Consider the following 27,673-nt stretch of genomic DNA (forward strand, 5'->3'; position numbering starts at 1 on the left):
ACGATTTCGTCATTGCTTTCACTGAAAATTTCATGACTGTGACACAACCATCTCGCTAAATATAGAGAACAGCGTACGAAGCCTAAGGCCCAGTACAGCCTTGAGCGTCTTTGAACACGGACGCCTAGAAAGGGCGCGCGCGTGGACCGTTGCGTCGCGCCTTCGCTGTAATTTCCCGGAGGAACAAGAACCCGAATATTTGTCAGTCGACGTGGCGTTACCCCGCGGCGCCAAGGATTGGGTGTCGAGTTCTGCGACATGAAGTCGCGCCGCAAGAATTCGGTCAGTGAGTGACTTCCCCATGAGGATGTATTTGTTCGGGGCTCTCCCTCCGTGACCAAGGGGCTTAATTAACTCGCGTGAACTCTGTGACTCCCTACAGTAAACGTGCGTTTAATGCCCATTCACACTTGCAATAGCAAAGGGCATGCGACCAGCAGTCGCTTGCGATCGGGCAGCAGCTCCACGACACTTCCTCATACCTACAAGAGTGACCTGCAGCTCGCCTGCTCGTTTGATTCTCACGTGAAATGAGAAGTCTTGGGACTGGCGTCAGTCGATCGCGCGCTTTGGTTCAGTCTCCTGCGCCCTCGCGCTTCGTCCTCTAGAGTGTTCTGGTCCCTCACGCTCGGTCCACTAAAGTGTTCTGGTCCCTTAATATTAACAGTGTGCTACGACAACCTGAGCGAAGAGTAGAATGTCGGGGCGATTTTGACGTGCGCCACTGCCATGCAAGCGTAAGGGCGCTCTTCTCGGGACCGGCCTGCCAGCCTGGATGCCGGCGTCAGAAAAAATCACTGGTATTGTTTGTTCACGTCCATATACTAGGCTCTGGGATAGAGTATCGTTAGCCAATATCGAGTGTTGGTAGAAGCGATAACAGCAAAACAAATTTTCTCCCACACCCGCTTCTGCTGCCCATTGCAGCTCGCCTGGCCTCTGCTAGCTCCGCTCCTGAAGGGGTCGCGGAAACCGAGCTTATTTCACTATGACGCGGGGCTCACAGTAAAACGGTGGAGAGGGTAGCACCTCAGTGCTAGCCAGTTCCGAATCGCACTCAGCTTAGGCGTCGATGTGCAATCGGCTAAGCTTAGCGACAAGGGTAGCTAGAGAGCAGCGCGCAGTTCGTCGGCCGGCGCGCCCGCGGGCGGCGTCGTTGCCGAACGCTCGGCTCGCTCAATGATTGGCTCAGTAGCTTGCGAACTGAGCAGGCAAGGCTGGAAAATCGAGCAGCGAGCGTCTGTCCTGCGACTGAGCGAGACTTTATTCTCACGTTTGCAGCATAGGTGAACAAATTTAGCACACATATATGCATCGAATATCTGCTGCCTTACGGCGTTTATTAAGCTCGTCCTCGACGTCACCGTTAGCGCGGAAATCGCGCATATCTTTATTTCACTACGAGACATGGTTCACAGTACAACGTACAGTGAAGAGAGTAGCACCTCAGCGCTAGCCAGTTCGAAAGCACTCTCAGCTCTAGCATCGATATGAAACCTGCTAGGCTTAGCGGCGAATACGACATCCAGGGAGCAGCGCAAACTTCGTCGCTCGGCGCGCTCGCGGGCAGTGTCATTGCTGAAAGCTCGGCTCCCTCAATGCTCAGCAGCATGCGACTTGGGCTCGCGAGGCTGGAAAACTGAGCAGCTAGCGGCTGGACTGCGACTGAGCCCACGTTTGCAGCACAGGTAAACAACTTTTAGCGCACATACGCTTGGGATACCGACTTCATTGCGGCTACCTTAAGGTGATTCTTACGCTCGTCATCGACGCCATCGTCACCGCTCGTGACCCACTGGCTGAGAACTACAATTCGAGTGCGTGCTAAAACAAGCTGCTCGTATTTCTCGGAACAATCTGAACTCGAAAACACAGTTGCTTCTATCGGCTTCCATGTGGGCTCTTGCTCAATGTGAAAGTACACGCGAACAAGATGCGGCGAGTGCGAGCCGGTGTTGCATATCAGCTAAAGTGTGACGCAACTATCGGCGTAGTTTCGTAAAGCAGTTGATATCAAAGTAATCCGCTTGTACGGGTCACAGTTACGCTCTCAGTTTCATGTAAATCTCCGTCGAGCATGCCCGCGTCAGTCAAAGTAATGCATCGCAGCTGCTCTCAGTCCTACCGCTCACGTCCAACATATCCTTGATATGCACCAGCTTGAGATACGGTGCATTTCTTTGCCCTTTTTGTCGCAATTAGGAGATTTTAGCTGGCAGCAAACGAAATTTCATTCCGTCAACAGCGTCGTCTGCGCCGTCGTCTGCTTCGTCGTCTGCTAGGGCATCCGGGGCACCCTGGGTGATGGGATCACAGGATCGCAGCTACTACAAACGTCATGCCAACAAAAGTATTTAAAAGCGCTTTAGTGTTCGCACTTAATTAAAAAATAAATTTTAAAAAATCAAAGTTATTTTTTGCTTTGAACACAATTTAAATATTTGTAGTAAAAAAGCGCATTTGAGTTGCAGTTTTTCAACGACGCAAACAAGGTCTATTGAAATAGGTCGCGAAGCCGGAGCCCGAATGCGGTCCAGAACCAAGTGCTAGCGACATCAAATTATGGGTGGAACTAAAGCGCCAAAATGAAATGAGTGGACAAACAACTAGAAGAGGAAAATAATTAGGACATATTTTGTGTTTCAAAAGCATTCAAAAACAATTGCAGTGATTTCTTTTTAAAATATTTTAGTTGTGTGCATTTTGTTAGAAAGTATAGCGCTTGCTTAGTAAAAATTTATGACAGCGTTCGCTCAGAGTAGCGGCAATGGCAGCGGAACGATGCCAAGGTTGACGGTGCTCTGATGTAATACCCTGGTCATATCTTTTGACCATTCTGCTTGCTTTTGTTTGAAACTCGATTCTGCTAGCCCTACTTTTTCCTCGTTGCTTGTTGCTCGAGTTCTTGGTGTGCATCGTTCGTGTACAGTTTCCGCTTTTGCCTTTTGCCAGCGCTTCTGTTTAGTTTCGTTCCGTTGGGTGCGGTTCTGTCGCTTTTGCCCCCAAAGGGCATCGTCTGTGGCCATGGCGCCCCCGTACGCAAAAAAGAGGTGTGCGGTTGCACGATGTGCGAGCGATAACCTGTCTGGCGGCGTCACATTTCATCGCTTCAGCGCGACACCTGCGACATTCAGCGCGACACCTGAGGTGAGGACGAAGGAAAAAGGCACAACGAGAACTGACTACCTAAAAATAGCGTTGGTGGTCGGCACTCGTGTCTTCTTTCTTCGTTCTCGTGTTGGGTGTCGCGCTGAAGCGTCGCGGCGTTCAGCAGTTTATTTTTCCCGCCAAGCAGCACCTGACGCTGACGTCACGTATATGACGTCACTAAAACACGTGACTTTGACGTCGCGTTTTTGTTTTAATTATGACGTCAGTTTTTAGTTGTCCACGCATTTCGAAGACGGCGCTGGCTGCGCACCACAAGCCGCCATGTTTTGAACGTATGGGCTTCTATGGAGCCTACGCTACCATAGTACATCTACCTTGACGCAAATACAAGGGCAAAGCCGCTGCCGCCGGCGCCATGGCTGTGCGTGCGTTGCTTCACGTTTCGTGTTATTTGGCTTTTCATGGCATTGTTTGAGTGCTTGTGCGGCGGACATGTGTGAAGAACAGAAGCGTGTTTTGGAAGCCAACGACGAGTATTACGCCCAGTCAACATCGGTGTGTTTGGACGGGCAAAGCCATGAACAAAGGCAGCGCTACGACGCCTTGTCATCTGGAAAGGCAATGAAGACGACGGCGTGGTTTTACTAAGCCTGGATGAGCTGCATGATCGGTGAGTCCCGTCAACGCTTCTCTATTACTGATCTGTATTCACACGCGTTATTAGTGTGCAGCTATATAGGGATGGCAGTGGAGACAGTCTGCGTGCGGTTGCCTCAGCTATAATGCGTTGCCAGAAAATCACGAGCGTATAGCCTGCGTGATAAGTGTTGCTTCATAGTCTATGTCTGCGTCTAGTACTCAGGTGCCGTGGTAAATAAGAATGCCACCAGAGATCACAACAGAGTTATTCGATCGCTTGCTAGCGCTGCGAAAAACTACAGACAATGTTTACTACATTCAACTGTCATGGATTTGTACTGCGTAGAAGACGACGATGAGTGCCGCGGGTGAGAGCGCTTTTGCCTGGCCAGCTGAGAACAGGCAAGGGAACTGACAACGGGGGATTTTGCTCGCGGCTGGTACCTATCGGATGGATTTGTGCTATTCAGTGCTGCGCGATGAAGCACTCGCGCTAGGCGAACTGCGAACAGACGACGGATGATCTTGCTCGGTGTTGGTGCTCATCGGATCAGTGCTTACTTCTTAATATTCGTCTTGCAAACTTTTTCGAAGACAGTGATCGCGTGTGGAAGGCTGGCGCATATTTACTAGTCATTGGAACATAATTTGGCAATATTATGTCAGTTAGGTCGTTCTTGTGTCTTCCCTGAACTGTAGGCGTCCATGCTTCCTCTCCTTCAGGGCACTGAACTGTTGGGAATGCAACTGCACACTTATTTGGGATTTCAAGCTTTTTGCTGTATGCCTCGCTTATGCGGCCCGCTTTCAGGTCGTTCGCAATTGTTGATGGTTTGTTATTCATTTTTACTTTCTCTTATTTATTCTTGGTTGACTGCCGGCCGCAGTTCTCCGCGCTCGGAACTGTTCCCAGGCACGGAACCCTACCCACAGACCTCCCTGCACCTCACTCACCAGTGTTCTTCGGTATTTTTTTTTCTTTTGCTCCTACTTGCATTGCCACTCGACAAATGTTTTGCTGTTTTTATTTGTGTGCAGATTTTTTAAATGCACTACTAATTGTCGTATCATGCTCACTTGTGACGTGAGATACCTTGCTATTTGCCTTTTCCATTCTCTCTTCTCATTTATGCAAGGTAAACTGGTCGACTGGTTGCTACGTTCAATTTAAGAATACATTAGACGCTGGTGCAAGGCACCCTAATAGTAATTAACTAAAGCCTGCGCATGCTATATTCGAATAGTTGGGCTCTTTTCGTCATGTATAAAAATGGTATTTCAGCCAGCTCATCTTTCAGTGTGGTTATGACAGTCATGTAAATGTGCTCAAAGAATGTGTATAGGTGTTTCACATACAATCTCCTTATTTATTTTGTCATGGGCCACCTCATTGCTTTTTGTGTTCCTATATTAATACCTTATTTTAGTTTCTGAAGCAGTCGACAGTTTGTTTTGTCTTCATTCATGACATTGTCATTGGCACTGACAGCTGTTGGTCGGGACTTATTTATCTGCAGTTGCCAGCTGCCAGCATCTGCTGGGCCATGCGTGCTTCCTGCCTTCAGCTGTGCCATCCCTCCAAGCCATTCATGGTAATTATCTTTTTTAGTTATACATACTTTACCTGCCTGTTTTGAAAATATTTTCAACATAGGCTCACTGCTGTGTTTAAAAATGCATGCAGAACTCTACATGCACTTTACAGCAGTACCTCAGCTTATAATTACATGAACTGAAAATTTGTACGAAATATAGCCGTTCATGTAGCTCTTGACACTGCGCTGTTATTATAAAGGAGTTGAGCCTGCTTCAGGTGCAGTGACTATTCCACACCTGTTGCCTGTTATGCATGTGTGTCCTCTAAAAGGGCCGAAATGTTCGTTTATCTTTTTAAAAACATTGTGCTGTACAATAATACTTTAATTGTATTTCTTGCTTGTACACTGAAATGTCAGTCAGTAAAGTAACATTGTATGATGGCACCAAATCTTGTGTGGCATAGCATCCTTGCAGCATACTTGGCTGCTGTGGCATGTGGTTATACTGCACAATTTGTACGTCTGCGTTCTTGAAACTATCCTTGAAAAATTTTAAGTTGGTTTTTGAGGCAAGGAAGTGACAGAGTAACTGTCTCACATCTTGATAGGCACCTGAACCATGATGCAAGGGAAGGGATAAAGGAGGGAGTTAAAGAAGAAAAGAGGTGCCATAGCAGAGGGCTGCAGAATAATTTTGGCCACCTGGGGATTTTTCTCCTGCACTGACATCAAACAGCAAGCAGCTTAGCCTGTGTTCACTTGGGCCCGCATAAAAAAAAACGAGCAAACCTTCTTAGAACTAACATTTCATTGCACCAGCTACTTTGTAGCTTTGACTGCAGTGACCTGAAATCAGCGGTTGTTTACTTTGCACAACCCACATCTCATGGAGAACCGCTCAGTTATATTTGATGTCATGTTATTGTAGTATTAGTGGTGAGTTGTAGTATAAGTGATGAATTCTTGTAAATGATTGAGGACATCAATACTCAGTGTGGAAATCAGAGCTAAATCAATACTTAATAATCAGGAAAGAGGCCATTTTATGAAATGCAGTAATACACCTCGACCAGGTCATGCACAGATATAGAGCATTTGAAAGAAATGGTTGGGAGAATAAGAAAGGGGTGTATTGCCTTAGGCATGCACTCAGAAGTTACGAGCAGCGTTTTGCAGTATGCTCAAAAAGAAATTTTAAACTGCTTTGCCTTTGCTAAGCTGTCGGGCAAAGTGGGGTACACTATAAAAGGCTTAAAATTGAGAACAGTGCGGTGAACCACTCAGGAAAACAATAGGGATAATGATAAGAGATTGGGGGAGAACTGAGTTGGTTGGAAATAAATGCGAATTAAAATCTGAGCAGGAATCATAAATGGGCATAAGCAGGACATACATTTTTTAAAGAAGCTGACTATCCTTTTGGATAGTAAAGTGGTTACTCACAGCAGGAAATTGTGCTCTTTTTGCCTTCGTTTTGTGGACATATGCTTTGTGTCTTACGTCTCTTGGCCTGCCATAGGCAGCATATGCGGATAATAAATTTTTACCTGTCTAATTATGTGGCATAGGGAGAAATGAACTATATAACCTCATCAATGCACACCCTCTCTGAAGTGAACGTTGTCAACCCCGTCAGTCACCACATTGATGCATGTCACCCAAAATGGGAGCCATCATGGTGGCTGAGTGGTTATTGTGCTTGGCTGCTGACCCGGAAGAGGCAGGTTCGATTCCAGCCAGTTTCGATTCCAGCTGTACTAGTCTCATTTCAATGGAGACGAAATCCTAGAGGCCCAGGTACCGTGTGATGTCAGCACACCTAAAGAATTTTCCAGTCCTCTACAATAGCGCCCTGTACAGCCTGCGCCGCTTTGTGGCACTAAACCCTTTAAAACCAAGTAAAGTAATGGATACATCATTTCCAAAAATTGTTTAAAGCTATTATTTTCTAAACGTTAAAAATTTTCTGCACCTGTTTTCTTTCGTTTTTCCCTCTTATTTCCTTCCTCATGCTGAGTAACAGGTCAGTGATTTTAAGTGCCAGCTAAATATTTTGTTCATTTCATTTGAAAACTTCCTCTGTCTCTCTGTATTGCTTTGCTGTTTGTATCTGCAGTATAGTATTATGCAGAAATATTGCAAGCTTAGATCCAAGAGATATGGCCTGGATTTTAAGATATATAGTCAACCGCACTGACATTACTTATTACGCTATCGAGGCTTTCTTTTCGCATGTGCTACCTGGTACAGAACTGATGTGGCCTACAGCGGTAAATATCGTTTGAATGTGCATAAATTGAATAGGAAGGCAAATGGTAAAGGAAGGCAAATTTCCCATTTGCCTATGTAAATAGATTGTGCAATTGTCATGTGCTCACAAAGCTCATAAACTTTGTTTCCAAAACTTTCTGTAAAAGGCACTGACTCACTGAAATACACTGCAGTTACATTTGCCTTATCCTGATATTATTTACTGAAGATTGGTTTGAGGGAAAGTCCACTGAGCTCGAATGAGTGCACGGCAGCTTGTCTTTGTCCAAAGTATTTGGAGAATAATGAATTTTGTTACCTGGCAGAGATAAAGCAAGGATGGCAGTGTTTTGTAATGTCCACAGGGCATTCTTCCAAAGCCCAGTATGCATGTAATTCCTTTCTTTTCGTGCAACATAAAATATCTTCCCTTTACACTCATGGTTGAAACAAAATGCTGAATACTTCACCACTCTAAAAATGAAGGCCATTGTGCTGCTCTACAAAATATCAGGCTGCAGCAGTTGTTGCGAGGTAAATTCACTAGGTTGTCATCATCATCAGCCTAACACCGACTGCAGGGCAGGGGCCTCTCCCATGTCTCTCCAATTAACGCTGTCCTTTGCTAGTTGCAGCCACCGTATCCCCACAAACTTCTTAATCTCATCCGCCCGCCTAATTTTCTGCTGCCCCCTGCTACGTTTGCCTTCTCTTGGAATCCACTCCGTTACTCTTAAGGACCACTGGTTATCTTGCCTTTGCATTACATCTCCTGCCCAAGCCCATTTCTTCCTCTTCATTTCGGCTATGATATCAATAACCCACGTTTTTTTCTCACCTATTCGTCAGGCTCCGCATTTTTTTCTCACCTATTCGTCAAGCTGCAAGCCACTTGCACGCTCTACAAACCTATTTAAAGTACAATATCCAGCAGTTTTGCCATGGAGTGTGTAGTGCTAAAACAAAAAATAAGTAACAGCTGATGACTGCTAGAGCAACAGAATTCCAAGAGTTTGAGAAGGGCAGTGGGAGAACTAGCAAGGCGGGATAGCGAAATTCGACAAGCAGCGGACAGGGATCCTGCAACTTGCAGAGGAAAGGCAAATTGGAGACTTATGGAAGGGGCTTTAGTCTTAAGTGCACCTATCTGCGCTTGTGATGCAGTGTATAGGGCCCTTTGTTTCTTAGTAAAAAGTGGTTTCTCCTGATTGTTGCATTCCAGAAAGATTCATCAAGATTTGGTTAAACCCAATTTTCGCGTGCAAATGTGCCTGTAAGAAAGTGCAGATTGATAATGCATGAAGCTAAAGAACCACTGGAGAGTAGTGGATATGTCTTGTATTTCTTCGTAGCTATATTGTTTAAACAGTGCTGGCTATTTTAATTCCTTTTTAATGCTTATTGCTCGTCGAGTTGCATGAAATTTTGGGATAAATGGAAAACTGCAGGTAGATTTAATTACAATAATTATACCCGTATTTATGAAGCTCTGTTCGAAGAGAGGTCTACATTTTGTGTGCATGCTTTGAATTTCATTATTTTCACACTGCAAAATGGAGGACAGGTCTGCTGTGCGAGTTCTTTTGCAATGAAGCGAGAGCAAGTGGTGCGGAATGCTTGTTACTGTGTCACCCTGCCACTGAGATTGTGAGTATCTATGACTCAAAAGCTGGGAGCTGATTGCCCGTTCCGAGGTTGTCTGTATTAACAAGCATTTGACACCATAGAACTAGATGCAGTCAGGCTGGGCCTGTGCAGTATGTCAGTGTTAACGAGGTTGTGATAAACGAGGTTTACTCTGCGAAGCTAGTGTGAAATAATAATGGTTCTTATGGAAAATATCGTTTTTTCTTAGTCATTGCAGCAATGCAAGCATATCAAATCTGATATCTCTCACTGATCCCTCTATGTTTCAGTTTCAAGGGACCAAGAGTTGCGTGGAAGTCGTGCAAGCCACAAAGTTGCGTGCGGCTTGAGCCAGCAACCAGGAGCAGGCTGGGAATTTGCGAATTGCCAGTGGTATTCGCTCAGTCAAGCAGGCTTTACTGTAAGTACAGTGTTTTCGGCATAGCATTTCTTTGGGAAGTATGCATTGAGCTTGAATAGGACAAGCTGTGGGTCTAGTTGGTGCTGATCCTTTGTGGTTGACAGTGCTTAGGAACACAGACTGGGGTCAGAAAGAAAAAAATATGAGGGCACAGGTTCTGACTACAGATTTATTCCAGAATCACCGAAACACTGCATATATAACCAAAACACAGGCGCCAACAGGTGGCAATTTTATGCACTCGTGGCAACAATAAGTGATATGACCAATAGTGGGAAAACAACACAAACTAGAAACAGAAAACCAGACTATAGAGCATGGAAGGATGAAACTATAACAAGGTTAAAGGAATAGTTTTAAGCAAGTCATTTTTAAGACCACCAGCGCGTGAAACAGTGGAACGGTTTGACCAAAATTTTTAAGTACTGGTCCGATAACACGTAACTAAACACCACACGCAAACACAGATCAAGGGCAGTGAAATAAAAGTAAAATGGCAAGAAAAAACATGCGGTGAAAAGAAAATTGTGATTGGGCAAGCAAACAAGAATTGGTCTACAAAGGTGAAGTGAGCTAAAAAACTGAAAGAATAAAAGGGGAATAAATGCACATGAGCAACAAAGGTGAAGCCAACAATTAACATGACTAGAGGAAGATGAGCTACTGTAAAAATGAGAGAGACAAAATATCAAAAGATGAAATTCAATGAGTATGAAGGATAAAAGCAAACAAAAACGCGAAAATAGAGGTGTTGGCAGAAAAGTCAAGGCATGCAAGATGTTTATAAAACCAGGGCTAGGTCAAACAGATCCTGAAGAAAGGCAATCTTTTTTTCCGAGGGTGTTCTTGCCCATTAATCCTGGAGCCTCAAAATCCCGGCGGCTCCCACCAGTTCGTCATGTCAGCTTATTCGGGTGCTTTTAACACAATGGCACTTTTTCGAACATGGGTGGCATGGCTTTTTTCAGTCACATTTTTTGCAATGGACTTGCAGATTCCGAAGGACGTGGTTGTAGGCCAGTTGGTAGGAAATCATGAGGAGCAAAACCGCAAAACAGGATGGGACAAAGGCAGGCGAAACACAAGGTGGTACGACAACTGAACATTTATTGAAGAAATGAGTGCTCATATGGATCAGTTGCGCATGTAATCTGCAAACAATCGTTGCAAAAACAACCTAGGGAGGGAAACAGAAATTCTAATTCTTTCTGAAAAATGGACACAGAAGGCATGCTAACACACTTATCTGGCTTCGACCACAGGATGGCAATAGCCTTGAGAATTTCTTTCCAACTGGCCCTGTATTCATCCAATAATAATGTGCAGTTCAGTTTAGGATAACAGTCTTTACAACTGCGACAGTGGACAGGCAGGCAAGGTCGTCCGGGCCTACCCAAGGAATGCTGATACTCTTGCAAGGGAATGTTTCACCATCTATTAATTTGGCCGGTATAAAATCGCCCACAGCTGAGAGGAATCGTGTACACCACCCCCGTTGCACATGGCACGAGGCATTCAAAAAAGTACTGCCAACGGGCATGTTGTACGAGATTCCCCTCAGCTGTGGCCAGGTTTATATTGTCCAAAGTGGTAGATGTTTACACATTTGTTTTAAACAGCATGCGTGTTCGTTTTCCTTGAGTAGACCAGGAGGCGTTTGCAGTCCCACTCACTGTCTCATTTGTAGACTGCTATCACAAACTGAATTGCACACAGATTATTGGATGAAGAAAGGAGCAGTTTGAAAGAGAAATTGTCGAGGCTGTTGCCATCTTGAGGTCGGAGCCAGATAAGTGTGTCAGCATGCCTACTGTGTTCATTTTTCAGGAAAATTAGCGTTTCTGTCTGTGTTTCCCCCGGTTGTTTTTGTTTCGTTTTTAAGCAGGTGATTGTCATATTTGCTCAGGTCCATGGTTGCCATTGAATTTTTTTGCCTCTTTACGATTGTTTGCAGATTACACATGCGACTTGTCTATATAAGCACTGCTGGCCTTCAATAAATTTTCAGTTGTCAGTACGGCCTTGTGTTGTCACCTGCCTCTGTGCGATACAGTTTTGCGGTTTTGCTCTTCACGACTGGCAGATTCCTGAGAGATGTACCCGATAAATCAATCTTATGCTTCCTTATCCTTTCATTGATGCCAATGTATACCTTGCGGCAAGACAAAGGGATTGATTAAACGCCCTCCGCGCATGACACTAAGGGTTTTCTGTGTCGCGTGGTGCAGCGTCTTTTTTTTTCATTTAGGATTCCACAACTGCGATAGGTGCTAGGGGGTCAGAAAAGGCACTGTCTACTGCTGCTTTCTCTCCGACATTCTTAAGGTTCTGTGAAATTTACCTTTAGAAAATTCGAGAGATAGAGTAGATGCTTTTTTTTGCTGCCCCCCCCCCTGATCACCTATGGCACCTCTCTAGGATTGTCAATGAAAAAGAAAAAAGAAACAGGCTGCACCGCATTGCACAGAAACCCTTAGCGGCGTGCGCAAGAAGTGCTAGCTCAATCCCTTTTTCTTGCTGCAAAGTATACATTGGCATCAATGGAAGGCTAAGAGAGCATTACACTGATTTATCGGGTACATCTCTTAGGCACCTGCAAGTCCACTGCTGATAATGGGACCCAAAAAAGCCATGCTGCCCAAAGTTCGAAAAAGCCACTGTGTTAATAGAGCCCCGGAATAAGCTGACGCAATGCACTGGTGGAAGCCGCAGAGATTTTTAGGCTCCGGGGTGAATGTAAAGAACACGCTTCGTTTCACTCGGAGGATTGCCTTTCTTATTAGACGTACTTGATCTAGCCCTGGTTCTACATGTGTGGTATATGCCTTGCCTCTTCCGCCAATTTCCCTCTTTTCGTGTTTTTCGTTGATTTTTGCCTTCATACTGGTTATTGAATTTCACTTTTTTTATATTTTATCTCTCGGCTTCACTGTACGTCATCTTCCACTTTTAACCATCTTAACTGTTGGCTTCACCTTTGTGGCTCATGCGCGTTTTTATTCCCTTTTTATCCTTTTAATTTTTAGCAAACTTCACCTTCGCTTGTTGCTCAATTCTCGTTTGCTTACCCAAACACCATTTTGCTTCTATTGCGTGTTTTTTCATGCCATTTCTCCTTCATCTTTTTTTTCACTGCGCTTGGTCTGTGTTTGTGCATAAGGTTTTTCAGTTCCATTTTATCAAACCAATTCTTAAATATTCTTTTGGTCAAACCTATCCACTGTTGGCAGTCTTTTAAAAATGACTTGCTTATAAATTTTTCTCTCACCTTGTTCTGGTTTTATCCTGTGCTGTGACCTCTGGTTTTTGCTTCTAGCTTTTGTTGTTTTTCCACTACTTCTCATACCACTTCTTGTTACCACGAGTGCATAAATCGCTTCGTGTTGGTGCCTGTGGTGTGGGTATTTATGCAGTATGTCGGCAGTTCTGGAAAAAGTTTTTTAAGTTCAGTGCCTGTGCCATCGTCTTTTTTGTTTCTGTCCCTTGTCTGTATGTCTGAGTGCTGTCAACCACAATCGGTGCATTGAGCTGACTGCTCTGCAGCTACCCCTGTGTATGCAATGAAGTGGCTTCAAGAATAATGAAGTACACAAAAAAATTGATTGCTTAAAATTTCTGGTATGTTTTCTAGGGAAACATTTGGCATTTAAAGGGCTAAGAGTGCTCTGAAAACCTAAAAAAATTATGTGGTTCTTGGGGCCTTTCCTCAAATTTCACATCACCTTGTAGCGTGATGCAAGACATTCAAGTTGTTACCCACAGTTTACTTTTTTGTTGCCCACTTATTCGCTGCCACCTTTGGGAGGCAGTGTCATGGGGTTTGGGAGACAATCTGATTCCTATGTGTTGGCCTGAAGTGCAAGCTTTTGGATGTGGGGAGCAGGTTCACGGTGCCAACTTTTGGCTGTAAATGCAGTTTGGCCATGATTGTTAGTCCTTTTCTGTGATGCAGGGTCATTTATGTAATGCATAATTTGATGATGAAGCAGTCCCAGGGGTTGCGGTGCTCAGCTGTTGACTTCAAAGACACAGGATCGATCCTGGCCGCGGCAGTCGCATTCTGATGGAGACAAAATGCTGGAAGCCTGTGTACTGTGCGATGTCAGTGCACGTGAAAGAATCTCATGTGGATGAAATTATCAGAGCCCTTCACTATGGCATCCCTCATAGCCTGAGTCACTTGGGACATTAAACCCCATAAATCCAAACCCATTTTGGTACTTCTCAGCTTCGCCGCTGGCCTCTGCAGGCCAGCGAAACCTCCCACAAGTTTACGAACGGCAGTTATTACACCATTCGTAAATGCCTACATAGACGCTACATCATTGGTGGCAAAGGTTGCCAGATGTGCAAGCGTTTCCGGTAGTTTTTCTCTGTTGCTTTCGTCAGGCAGCTTGCAAAAGATGTTTTACTAGGCTAATAAACGGTGAGGTTCTTTGTGTTCTTAAGGTGGTGCAGCGTGATAAAACAGACACTTAATAGCCATGCCATGCTTTTTTGTAGCCAAAGGCAATTTTTCGCCTTATTCTCATCTTCATTTGCCGTTCATGCTTCCTCGAGGGACGGCAGTTGGAAGAAGGTCTCTAGAGCAGCTCCTTGTCTGAAGAAATGCCGAGTGGCATTCTTCAATCCTAACTGCCCATCAAATGGAAGAGCAGTTGTTTTCTCCACTCCACAGAGTGGAGATTGAGTATCGAGTTGAGGCGCACTTATGAATTCGGCGGTTAGCCTTTCATAGGCAGCAGAGATGCGCAATAAACTTTATTTGCTGTTAATCTTCCAGATAAACACTAAATCCTCCTCATTCCTCATCAGTGCACGCACTGTGTAAGGAACTTTCTCACTCCATTTGTCACCACTTTGATGTATGCCATCCCTAATTCAGGGGCTGTATAATTTTTGAAGTTTTGTTGAAATTGCTTGAAAAGCTTTGCAATTTCCTGCACCTCTCTGTTTCCCCCAAGTCCCAAACCTACGGAGAGTGCAAGTGGGTTTTTAAACTCCAGCTAAAATTTGTTATTGATCAAAGGGCTTTTCTCTCTACTGCTTTGCTGAAATATAATATTACGCACCAGTGTGTGAAGCTTTGCTCCCAGAGCTATTAGCCCGAGGTAGTAATTTTAGAGCATTGCGTTGCGTTCTCAGCCTGGTTGCGTTTTGAGCCTCAGAGTTGTGCTGATTCCACGGATAGAACCCAAGATGGCAGCCTCCAATGCAGCAGTGTATCCCAGTAGTTGCCATGGGAGCCGAGGTGGTTAGATAATGGAATAAAATAATAACAGGTGGCAGTGTGATGCTCGAGCACCACAGCTCAAAACTAAACTATATCGATCAGTATATGTATATCTGTCTGGCAGGCATTAAAGTCTGGCTGCTTAGTCACGACATTCCTGTAAAATTTGTGGGTGAACCGTTTGGCATGAATGTACCAGATGGTGTCATACGATTCAGCCTGTCGTGCAGCATAAACTTACTAGTTAAGTTAGAGCCTTTCTTGCAGCACGGATTCGAACTGACAACCTATGTTAGGTGTATTAATGCTCGTTATTCGATCTGCGCATTTTTTATATTCAACCACACTAACATTACTTATCACCCCATCTGTGCAGATTCCTTCTGGCACTATTTGAAGCTGAAGGGTTGCTCGGCTGAGGATCTCCAAAAGCGCCACAAGGTGACGCGCTACCTGGCACAGAAGTGCTGTGGCCTGCGGCGGTAAATATCTATTCAAGCCAATAGTCTCTTGTTATATGCATGAATAGATTGGGTAAGCTCATGTGCGTACAAAACTCGTAACTTGACTGTATTTCCTAACTGTCTGTATGGTACACTTAGGCACTGGAATAACCTGCAAATCTCACTGGAATTTGCCCACTATAGTGAGATACTGCTTTACCCAAGTTCTGCTTAAGGATAGTCGACTACTCAGATGTCAATTAATATGCAGCTACAGAGCAGCAGTCTGACTCTGAACATCCCATGCATTCCTGCAGCACAGCCAGGCACAAAACACCACACTTGGAGCAAATTGACTGTTTATTTACATATATACGGAATTTTTCTTCAGCAGGTCTCTCTTGTTCAGACTGTCCTAGTGAAGAAAAAGAACAGGGATATATTGTCACGGCTTGACGTACAGGCCGGCGGCGAGAACGGGTGAAGACAGAGAGCACAGAACAAAACAGGCAGGTCCACCAGCAGCAACGTCGTCGTCGGCGCGCCGCAATCGCTACTCGTCTTTTTCTTCCACTCGCGACACTACCTCACCCTATAAAGAAGCATCGTCCCGATGCTAGCACGGAAGCAAGAGCACAGGAAGGAAAACCACACACGCGCCCAGCAACTCCTGCTGGCCAGTGTAAAAGGGAGTGGTAAAATCAGTTCGGGTCCAGGCGATCATCGCGCGTAATAAGGTTTAAGCCGCACTACGTGCACTATTTCAGGGCGGGGTGAACGACGTGATGACGGTCGGGTTCCTTCGGGCAGCACCTCGTAATTAAGTTCACCGAGGCGGCGAACAACTGTATACGGGCCGAAGTAGCGCTTCATGAGTTTTTCGGAGAGACCTCGACGGCGCACCGGTGTCCACACCCAGACCTTGTCTCCAGGGTAAAAATGGACGTCGCGTCGACGGAGATTGTACCGACGAGCGTCGGCATGTTGTTGATGTTGGGCCACGAAGCTGCAGTGCCTCGCATTTTCCAGCGCATACTGCCGACATTCAAGATAATGCATGGTGTATTGTACAAGCAGAACTTCGACAGCAGCCCGAGGTAGTGGCTCCTTGTTGTGCCGGAAGACCTGCGCGCCGAGGTCGCCCAAGCTTGCCATGACGATCCTACAGCTGGTCACCTTGGCTACAGCCGAACACTTTCACGTATTCGAGAACGGTACTACTGGCCGACACTTCCTAAGTACGTCCGTCACTACATAAGAACTTGTCGAGAGTGTCAAAGGCGCAAAACACCGCCCATACGACCAGCTGGCCTTCTCCAACCACTCGAACCACCGCCTGTTCCGTTCCACACTGTCGGAATGGATTTTCTTGGTCCATTTCCAACGTCGCGGTCGGGCAACAGGTACGTTATCATAGCGACGGACTACCTAACACGATACGCGGAGTCCCGAGCACTTCCGTCGGCGACAGCTGTTGAGGCAGCCCAATTTTTTATTGAGTGCATTGTGCTCCGTCACGGTGCCCCTAGGGGGAGGTAGTGTCGCGAGTGGAAGAAAAAGACGAGTAGCGATTGCGGCGCGCCGACGACGACGTTGCTGCTGGTGGACCTGCCTGTTTTGTTCTGTGTCGATTCCGGCGCCATATTCACGGAGAAAATCCATGCCCAGAATAACATCTTTAGAGCAATTCTCCAATATCACGAATGTGGCGGGGCACGTCTCACCGTGGATCTCGACGCGGGCAGTGCACTTGCCAACAGGGTTTACGATGTGGCCTCCCGCGGTACGTATGGGCGGTCCGTCCCACTGGGTGGTAACCTTGCGAAGACGCCGAGAGAAACTTCCGCTGAAGACCGAGTAATCGGCGCCGGTGTCCACAAGCGCCGTTACGTCGCGTCCGTCGATCAGAATGTGCACGTTGCTAGAGGTTACAAAACGATTCGCGCTTCCAAGGATGCCATCGGTCGAGCTGGGACATTCCAACGTAGGCGGAGGTTCTTTACTTCGTGCGACTCCGGCAACGCCACCTCCAGGCGTCGCCGTACTCAGTTTTCCCGAATTGGCGAAAGGCTCTCACGGCGAGACCCGCGAGAAGGGGATGGTGGGCCGCGAGGTGGCGGCGACCGGGAGGTGCGAGGAGAAGCTATAACCGGTGATGGAGAACGTCGAAGGTAGTCTTGTATGTCGCGGGGCTGTTCACCGTAGCGGGGGCACGGATCAGCCCGGTTAAAACCCCTTAGGCCAAGCTCGCGGTATGGACAGGAGTGATACATGTGGTCAGGCTCACCGCAGTGAAAACACAATGGTCGCCGGTCCGCAGTCCTCCAGATGTCGGTCTTCCTGCGTCTCGGCGGTCCCAGGCGGGCATCAGACGGGTGCAGGAACTCGCGGCGTTGAAGGCCAGAATCGGGAGCGCTCTGGACTTGGCGATGGGCGGGAGGCGGACGACGAACTGCGGCGGCGTAGCTCAGAGTTGGTGGGTCGGCTGCAGCTACAATTGGGACGTCTTCTGGCGCCAGCGTGTGTCGCAGTTCCTCGCGAACGGCCGACGCGATGGAGACAGAGGCGGGCTGCTCAGGAGAAGGGAAGAGCTTTTTCAGCTCCTCGCGGATGACGTCGCGAATTATTTCTCGAACATCGGCTAGACCAACTCCGCCCAGGCCAGACGAGGCAAGACTTGAGACGGCAGGAAGGGCGCTCAGTCTCTGAAAGTGACTGGTTCTTGTCGCCAATGCGTGCTCGATATTTGTAGCTTCGGCGACAAATCCGGCTTCTGTGGTCGGAGGATTGCTTATGAGGCCTCCAAAGATGTCATTCCGGACGCCCCTCATCAACGCCCGTACCTTTTTCTCCTCAGTAGCCCGCGGGTCGGCGCGGGCACTCAGACGCAGCACGTCTTCGACGAAGCTCCTGACGCTTTCGGTGGGTCCCTGGATGCGAGCGTGGAGCAGATCTTCTGCTTGCTGTCGCCGGTGTTGGTTCGCGAACGTGCGCACCAGTTCGCTCTTGCATGTCTCCCATGATGTTAAAGAAGCCTCATGGTTCTCAAACCAATACTTTGCTGTGGCTTCCAGGGAGAAGTACAGATTCTGCAGGCATTGGTCGGGAGTCCACCCGTTATGTCGAGCTACTCTTTCATAGTGCTGGACCCAGTCTTCAACATCGTCGAGGCCATCGCCACGGAACGGGACGACAGATCTTGGAGTGACAGGCACGTAGACGATCCTCGACGCAATCGCGGGGTCGGTTTGTTGTGACTGGGACGCCATGGTGACGTTGGCTGTCCTAGAAGTCCGCGATCCCTTGGGCAAGAGTCCGAATTCCGGCGCTTGGCCTTGCTGACGTCGGCTAGCGCGAGTCTCAGTTTCTGCCGAGGGCTCCTCCAAGAAAACTCGACGGCCAGGACTTAGGACGGGGCTCGAACTACGAGGCGGGGTGCGCTGCATGAGATGCGTTACCCAGCACCTCCACCAAATGTCACGGCTTGACGTACAGGCCGGCGGCGAGAACGGGTGAAGACAGAGAGCACAGAACAAAACAGGCAGGTCCACCAGCAGCAACGTCGTCGTCGGCGCGCCGCAATCGCTACTCGTCTTTTTCTTCCACTCGCGACAATATATAGTATGCAAGCACAACAAATGCACGTAAATGTTACAAAAGTCATACAGTGGAATCTCGAATATGCATTCCCCTTTCATGCAACGACCCGCATTTTACGACAAATTGGCATGGGCCCGACGTAAACCCATAGGAATAATGCATTAAAAACCTCAATTATACAACTGAAGAATGTGCACACCCCGCTTCATATGATGGCTGGCGGGAACCGTCCAGAATGGGAGAGACATTGGCATGCAGAGCACTTTATTGGCAGAAGTGACGTCAACCAAGCTGTTTCCAGACAGAAATCAAGGCGGAGACGTGCATGCAATGTGTGACCAAGTGCACCATGGCCTGTAATGACGGTTCTGTCGACGGCTTAGACTGAGTCCGTGCGTGCAACCTGCATCCATTAGTGCGAGGCGGTCCTACTGGCCCGTTTTTTTTGCGCGCTTCAGTTACGAAGACGTTGGGGAAATAAACTGCCCAATCATACCACCATAAAGTTATTGTAGAGGCGGTAAAAAGATTACACATTTCTGTGATCGTCGGTGGCTAGTTAAAAAGCACTTCCCGCTACATCTTGAGTAAGGCGCAGGTTAGGCCTACAACACCAAGCAAGCGGTGTACTGTCAGCCGGCAGAACGCACATCTCCGCGCTTTCTTTCTTCCTTTAAGATGCGAATTCTTAGTACAGATACTGCTGCCTGTTTCTGCGTAGTGACAGCGGTTCTAGAGAAAGTTTGAACAGAAAGACATGTCGCTGGCATGGTCGTATACTGCGCGCCGCACATCTGTGAAGGGTTGTGGTCATATTCCTGGCGCGTCGTTCATATATTTTGTTCGAGATTCATCCGACATCTACTTAGCGTGCAGGAACAGAGCGCTCGCATGCCTTGTCTAAAGCCGCCTCCTCCACGCTGAAAAGTCTGGCTGCGCACGGCCTCAGAACAGTCTCAAACATGACCGCAAAGGGAAGATGGTGTACTTTGGATGACAAGAAAATAATCACAAGGATGTTATCTTCAATAATGCCCAGTGGACACTACAAAACACTCCCGATCCTTGCTTTTATCTGTCTGCTAGCATGGTCCATAAATGCTGTTAACAGTCTGGTTCATAAATATAACCTTCCGTGCGCTCATCTGAGTAGTCGACTACCCTTAAGCAGAACTTGGGTAAAGCAGTATCTCACTATAGTAGGCCAATTCCAGTAAGATTTGCATGTTACTCCAGTGCCTAAGTGTCCCATACAGAGAGTTAGGAAATACAGTCAAAATTACGAGTTTTGTGACCACATGAGCTAACCCAATCAATTCAAGCATATAACAGAGACTATTGGCTCGAACAGATTTTTACCGCTGCAGGTCACAGCACTTCTGTGCCAGGTAGCGTGTGACCTTCTTGTGGTGCTTTTCGAGATCCTCAGCCGAGCCATTCAGCTTCAAATAGTGCCAGAAGGAATCTGCGCAGATGGGGTAATAAGTAATGTTAGTGTGGTTGAATATAAAAAATGAGCAGATACGGAGGCAACAATCGAATAACGAGCATTATTACTCCTAACATAGGTCGCCAGTTCGAATCCGTGCAGAGAGATAGGCTCTAAATAGTAAGTTAATGCTGCAAGACAGGCTGAATCGTATGACACCATCTGGTACATTCTGTGCCAAACGGTTCGCCCACAAATTTCACACGAATGTCGAAACTAAGAAGCCAGACCTTAATGCCTGCCAGACAGATATACATATACTGACCGACGTATTCAAGTTTCGCACTGTGGTGCTCGAACATTACACTGCCACCTGCTATTTTATTCCATTATGTAGCCACCTCGGTTCGCATGGTAACCACTGGGATAGGTTGCTTAAATGGAGGCTGCCATCTTGGATTCTATCCGTGGAATCAGCACAACTCTGAGGTTCAAAACGCAACCAGGCTCAGAACGCAATGCAACACGCTAAAATTACTACCTCGGGCCAATAGCTACGGGAACAAAGCTTCACACACTGGTGCATAATAATGTACTTGAGATACACCCAGCAAACCAGCAGAGAGAAAAGCCCTTTAATGAATAACAAAATTTAGCTGCAGTTTAAAAACCCACTTGAACTCTGCGTAGGTTTGGGACTTGGGGGAAAAACAGGAGAGAGGTGCAGAATATTGCAAAGGTTTTCAACCAATTTCAACAAAATTTCAAAAATTATACGGCCCTGAATTTGGGATGGCATGCATCAAAGTGGTGACAAATGAAGTGACAAAGTTCCTTACACAGTGTGTGCATTGATGAGGAATCAGAAGGTTTTAGTGTTTATCTGGGAGATTAACAGCAAATAAAGTTTATTGCGCATCTCTGCTGCCTATTTATTTATTTATTAAATAAATAAATCATCAAAGTGATGGCATGCATCAAAGTGGTGACGATTGGAGTGACAAAGTTCCTTACACAGTGTGTGCATTGATGAGGAATGAGGAGGTTTTAGTGTTTATCTGGGAAATTAACAGCAAATAAAGTTTATTGCACATCTCTGCTGCCTATGAAAGGCTAACCGCCGAATTCAGAACTGCGCCTCAACTCGACACTCCGTCTCCACTCTGTGGATTGGAGAAAACAACTGCTCTTCCATTTGATGGGCAGTTAGGATTGAAGAATGCCACTCGGCATTTCTTCAGTCGAGGAGCTGCTCTAGAGACCTTCTCCCAACCGCCGTCCCTCGAGAAAGCATGAAAGGCAAATGAAGGTGAGAATAAGGCGAAAAATTGCCTTTGGCTATAAAAAAGCATGGCATGTCTATTAAATGTCTGTTCTATCCCGCTGCACCACCTTAAGAACACAAAGAACCTCACCGTTTATTAGCCTAGTAAAACATCTTTTGCAAGCTGCGTGACGAAAGCAACAGAGAAAAACTACCGGAAACGCTTGCACATCTGGCAACCTTTGCCACCAATGATGTAGCGTCTATGTAGGCATTTACGAACGGCATGAAAAACTGCCACGAATGGTGTAAAAAACTGCCGTTCGCCAACTTGTGGGAGGTTTTGCTGGCCTGCAGAGGCCAGCGGCGAAGCTGAGAAGTAGCAAAATGGGTTTGGGTTTATAGGGTTTAATGTCCCAAGTGACTCAGGCTATGAGGGATGCCATAGTGAAGGGCTCTGATAATTTCAGCCACATGGGGTTCTTTCACGTGCACTGACATCGCACAGTACACAGGCTTCCAGCATTTTGTCTCCATCAGAATGCGACTGCCGCGACCAAGATCGATCCTGTGTCTTTGAAGTCAACAGCTGAGCACCGCAACCCCTGAGACTGCTTCATCATCAAATTATGCATTACATAAATGACCCTGCATCACAGAAAAGGACTAACAATCATGGCCAAACTGCATTTACAGCCAAAAGTTGGCACCGTGAACCTGCTCCCCACACCCAAAAGCTAGCACTTCAGGCCAATGCACAGAAATCAGATTGTCTTCCAAACCCCATGACATTGCCTCCCAAAGAAGGTGGCAGCCAATAAGTGGGCAACAGAAAAGTAAACTGTGGGTAACAACTTGAATGTCTTGCATCACGCTACAAGCTGATGTGAAATTTGAGGAAAGGCCTCAAGAAGCGCAATTTTTTTAGGTTTACAGAGCACTCTTAGCCCTTTAAATGCCAAGTGCTTTCCTAAAAAATATACCAGCAATTTTAAGCAATCAATTTTTTGTGTACTTCATTATTCTTGAAGCCACTTCATTGCATACACATGGGTAGCTGCAGAGCAGTCAGCTCAATGCACCAATTGTGGTTGAGAGCACTCAGACATACAGACAAGGGACAGAAACAGAAAAGACAATGGTGCAGGCACGCAACTTCAACTTTTTCCAGAACTGCCGACATACTGCATAAAAACCCACACCACAGGCACCGATTTATGCACTCGTGGTAACAAGAAGTGGTATGAGTAGTAGTGGAAAAACAACAAAAGCTAGAAGCAAAAACCAGAGGACACAGGAAAGGATAAAACGAGAACAAGTTGAGAGAAAAATTTATAAGCAAGTCATTTTTAAAAGACTGCCAACACGTCAAACAGGGGATAGGTTTGACCAAAAGAATATTTAAGAACTGGTCTGATAAAATGGAACTAAAAAACCTTACGCACAAACACAGACCAAGAGTAGTGAAAAAAAATGGAGAAATGGCAAGAAAAAACACGCAATAGAAACAAAATGGTGATTGGGTAAGCAAACGAGAATTGAGCAACAAGTGAAGATGAATCATGCTAAAAATTAAAAGGATAAAAGGGGAATAAAAACGCGCATGAGCCACAAAGGTGAAGCCAACAGTTAAGACGGTGACAAGTGGAAGATGACATACAGTGAAGCCGAGAGATAGAATATCAAAAAAATGAAATTCAATAACCAGTATGAAGGCAACAAGCAAGGAAAAACGCGAAAAGAGGGAAGTTGGCGGAAGAGGCAAGGCATATACCACACATGTAGAACCAGGGCTAGATCAAGTACGTCTAATAAGAAAGGCAATCCTCCGAGTGAAACCAAGCGTGTTCTTTACATTCACCCCGGAGCCTGAAAATCTCCACAGCGTCCACCATTGCATTGCGCCAGCTTATTCCGGGGCTCTATTAACACAGTGGCTTTTTCGAGCTTTGGGCAGCATGGCTTTTTTGGGTCCCATTTTCAGCAGTGGACTTGCAGGTTCCTAAAAGATGTACCCGATAAATCCTTGTAATGCTCTCTTAGCCTTCCATTGATGCCAATGTATACCTTGCAGCAAGAAAAAATGATTGAGCAAACACTTCATGCGCATGCCGCTAAGGGTTTTTGTGCAACGCGGTGCAGCCTGTTTCTTTTTTCTTTTTCATTGACGATCCGAGAGAGGTGCGATAGGTGATGGGGGGTGGGGGGGCGGCAAAAAAAAGCATCTATACTCTTTCCGTCGAATTTTCTAAAGGTACATTTCACAGAACCTTAAGAAAATGGGACAGAAAGCAGGAGTAGACATTGTCTTTTCTGATCCCCTAGCACCTATCGCCGTTGTGGAATCCTAAATGAAAAAAAAAAACAGAAGCTGCACCACGCGGCACAGAAAACCCTTAGCGCCATGCGCAGAGCGCGTTTACTCAATCCCTTTGTCTTGCCGCATTGGCACCAATGAAAGGATAAGGGAGCATAAGATTGATTTATCGGGTACATCCCTCAAGAATCTGCCACTCGTGAAGAGCAAAACCGCAAAACTGAATCGCACAGAGGATGGTGACAACACAAGGCCGTACTGAGAACTGAAAATTTATTGAAGAACAGCAGTGCTTATATAGACCAGTCGCGTGTGTAATCTGCAAACAATCGTAAAGAGACCAAAAAATTCAATGGCAACCATGGAGCTGAGCAAATATGACAATCATCTGCTCAAAAGGAAACAAAAATAACCGGGGGAAACACAGACAGAAACGCTAATTTTCCTGAAAAATGAACACAGTAGGCGTGCTGACACACTTATCTGGCTCCGACCTCAAGATGGCAACAGCCTCGACAATTTCTCTTTCCAACTGCTCCTTTCTTCATCCAATAATCTGTGTGCAGTTCAGTTTGGGATAGCAGTCTACAAATGAGACAGTCAGTGGGAAGGCAAACGCCTCCGGCTCTACTCAAGGAACACGCATGCTCTTGCAAACAAATGTGTAAACATCTACCACTTTGGATGATATAAAACTAGCCACAGCTGAGAGGAATCTTGTACAACACCCCTGTTGGCGGTACTTTTTTGAATGCCTCGTGCCATGTGCAACGGGTGTGGTGTACACGATTCCTCCCAGCTTTGGTCGATTTTATACCAGCCAAGGTGGTAGGTGGTGAAACATTCCCTTGCAAGAGTATTAGCATTCCTCGGGTAGGCCCGGACAACCTTGCCTGCCCGTTCACTGTCGCAGTTGTAAAGACTGCTATCCTAAACTGAATTGCACATTGATTATTGGACGAATAAAGGGCCAGTTGGAAAGACAAATTCTCAAGGCTGTTGCCATCCTGAGGTCGAAGCCAGATAAGTGTGTTAACATGCCTTCTGTGTCCATTTTTCAGAAAGAATTAGCATTCTGTTTCCCTCCCTAAGTTGTTTTTGCAATGATTGTTTGCAGATTACATGCGCAACTGATCCATATGAGCACTCATTTCTTCAACAAATGTTCAGTTGTCAGTACCGCCTTGTGTTTCGCCTGCCTTTGTCCCATCCTGTTTTGCGGTTTTGCTCCTCATGATGTCCTACCAACTGGCCTACAACCACGTCCTTCTAAATCTGCAAGTACATTGCCAAAACTGGGAATGAAAAGAGCCATGCCACCCATGTTCGAAAAAGTGCCATTGTGTTAAAAAAGCACCAGAATAAGCTGACATGACGAAATGGTGGGAGCCGCCGGGATTTTGAGGCTCCAGTATGATGGGCAAGAACACCTTCGGAAAAAAAGATTGCCTTTCTTCAGGATCTGTTTGACCCAGCCCTGGTTTTATAAACATCTTGCGTGCCCTGACTTTTCTGCCAACTCCTCTATTTTCACGTTTTTGTTTGCTTTTATCCTTCATACTCATTGAATTTCATCTTTTGATATTTTATCTCTCTCGTTTTTACAGTAGCTCATCTTTCTCCTTTAGTCATGTTAATTGTTGGCTTCACCTTTGTTGCTCATGTGCATTTATTCCCCTTTTATTCTTTCAGTTTTTTAGCACACTTCACCTTTGTAGACCCAATTCTTGTTTGCTTGCCCAATCACCATTTTCTTTTCACCGCATGTTTTTTCTTGCCATTTTACTTTTATTTCACTGCCCTCGACCTGTGTTTGCGTGTAGTGTTTAAAGTTCTGTGCTATCGGACCAGTAGCACATAAAAATTTTGGTCAAACCGTTCCACTGTTTCACGTGCTGGTGGTCTTAAAAATGACTTGCTTAAAACAATTCCTTTAACCTTCTCTATACTCTGGTTTTCTGTTTCTAGTTTGTGTTGTTTTCCCACTATTGGTCATATCACTTATTGTTGCCACGAGTGCATAAAATTGCCACTTGTTGGCGCCTGTGTTTTGGTTATATAAGCAGTGTTTCGGTGATTCTGGAATAAATTTGTAGTCAGCACCTATGCCCTCATATTTTTTCTTTCTGACGCCTGTCTGTGTTCCTAAGCACTGTCAACCACAAAGGATCAGCACCAACTAGACCGACAGCTTGTCCTATTCAAGCTCAATACATACTTCCCAAAGAAATGCTATGCCGAAAACAGTTTACTTACAGTAAAGCCTGCTTGACTGAGCGAATACCACTGGCAATTCGCAAATTCCCAGCCTGCTCCTGGTTGCTGGCCCAAGTCGCACGCAACTTTGTGGCTTGCACGACTTCCACGCAACTCTTGGTCCCTTGAAACTGAAACATAGAGGGATGAGCGAGAGATATCAGATTTGATATGCTTGCATTGCTACAATGACTAAGAAAAAACAATAATTTCCATCTACAAAGACTACAAAAAATATTTTCCATAAGAAGAATTATTATTTCACACTAGCTGCGCGGAGTAAACCTCGTTTATCATGACCTCGTTAACACTGACATACTGCACAGTCCCAGCCTGACTGCATCTAGTTCTATGGTGTCAAATGCTTGTTAGCTATGTTAGCTTGTTGCACCGGTTAATGCAGATAACCTCAGAATGGGCAATCACAGCTCCGAGCTTTTGAGTCATAGATACTCACAAGCTCAGTGGTCCCAGGGGTTCTGGAAATATTGGCAGGGTGACACAGTAACAAGCATTCCGCACCACTTGCTTTCGCTTCATTGCGAAAAACTCGCACAGCAGACCCGTCCTCCATTTTGCAGTGTGAAAATAATCAAATTCAAAGCATGCACACAAAATGTGGACCTCTCTTCGAACAGAGCTTCATAAATACGGGTCTAATTATTGTAATGAAATCTACCTGCAGTTTTCAATTTATCCTGAAATTTGATGCAACTCGACGAGCAATACGCATGAAAAAGGAATTAAAATAGCCAGCACTGTTTAAAAAATATAGCTACGAAGAAATACGGGACATATCCACTACTCTGAAGTGGTTCTTTGGCTTCATGCATTATCAATCTACACTTTCTTACAGGCACATTTGACGCGAAAATTGGGTTTAACCCAAACTTGATGAATCTTTCTGGAATGCAACAATCAGGAGAAACCACTTTTACTAAGAAACAAAGGGCCCTATACACTGCATCACAAGCGCAGATAGGTGCACTTAAGACTACAGCCCCTTCCATAAGTCTCCAATTTGCCTGTCCTCTACAAGTTGCAGGATCCCTGTCCGCTGGTTGTCGAATTTCGCTATCCCGCCTTGCTAGTTCTCCCACTGCCCTTCTCAAACTCTTGGAATTCTGTTGCTCTAGCAGATCATCAGCTGTTACTTATATTATTTTTTGTTTTAGCACTACACTCTTCATGGGAAAACTGCTGGATATTGTACTTTAAATAGGTTTGTAGAGCGTGCAAGTGGCTTGTCGCTTGACGAATAGGTGAGAAAAAAGCACGGAGCCTGACGAATAGGTGTGAAAAAAACGTGGGTTATTGATATCGTAGCCGAAATGAAGAGCAAGAAATGGGCTTGGGCAGGAGATGTAATGCAAAGGCGAGATAACCAGTGGTCCTTAAGAGTAATGGAGTGGATTCCAAGGGAAGGCAAACGTAGCAGGGGGCAGCAGAAAGTTAGCTGGGCGCATGAGATTAAGAAGTTCGTGGGGATACGGTGGCTGCAAATGGCAAAGGACAGTGTTAATTGGAGAGACATGGGAGAGGCCTT

At 45.9% G+C, this 27,673-nt stretch overlaps 2 protein-coding genes across 7 annotated transcripts in view; one reads left to right on the top strand and one right to left on the bottom strand.

The window, feature by feature from the left end:
- Positions 1-3,514: 3,514 nt before the first annotated feature.
- Positions 3,515-15,304, top strand: LOC149357660 (uncharacterized). The gene is made up of 5 exons (XM_089576648.1): positions 3,515-3,781; positions 4,638-4,716; positions 5,268-5,342; positions 9,455-9,585; positions 15,195-15,304. Exons 1-5 carry the CDS (start codon positions 3,766-3,768, stop codon positions 15,302-15,304), a joined length of 411 nt encoding a protein of 136 aa, XP_089432774.1. The 5' UTR covers positions 3,515-3,765.
- A 1,597-nt stretch (positions 15,305-16,901) lies between these two features.
- The window catches only part of LOC149357661 (uncharacterized), a 130,496-nt gene continuing 119,724 nt past the window's right edge, over positions 16,902-27,673 (bottom strand). For all 6 annotated transcript variants that reach the window (XM_089584818.1, XM_089584817.1, XM_089584816.1 and 3 more), the window contains 2 exons: positions 26,128-26,258; positions 16,902-20,326 (listed from right to left, as the gene is read on the bottom strand). In XM_089584818.1, coding sequence (XP_089440944.1) covers positions 17,307-18,959 — 1,653 coding nt within the window. In that variant the 5' untranslated portion in view covers positions 18,960-20,326; positions 26,128-26,258 and the 3' untranslated portion in view covers positions 16,902-17,306. The remainder of the gene's footprint in view (positions 20,327-26,127; positions 26,259-27,673) is intronic.

This window comes from Amblyomma mixtum, chromosome 3 (genome assembly GCF_055824585.1).
Source record: "Amblyomma mixtum isolate Tamu chromosome 3, ASM5582458v1, whole genome shotgun sequence".
Classification (NCBI taxonomy): Eukaryota; Metazoa; Arthropoda; class Arachnida; order Ixodida; family Ixodidae; genus Amblyomma; species Amblyomma mixtum.

Coding starts and splice junctions, on each gene's coding strand:
- LOC149357660 (XM_089576648.1), top strand. Junction 5,343..9,454: donor ATCCCTCCAAGCCATTCATG/GTAATTATCTTT, acceptor TCTATGTTTCAG/TTTCAAGGGACCAAGAGTTG. Junction 9,586..15,194: donor TCAGTCAAGCAGGCTTTACT/GTAAGTACAGTG, acceptor CCATCTGTGCAG/ATTCCTTCTGGCACTATTTG.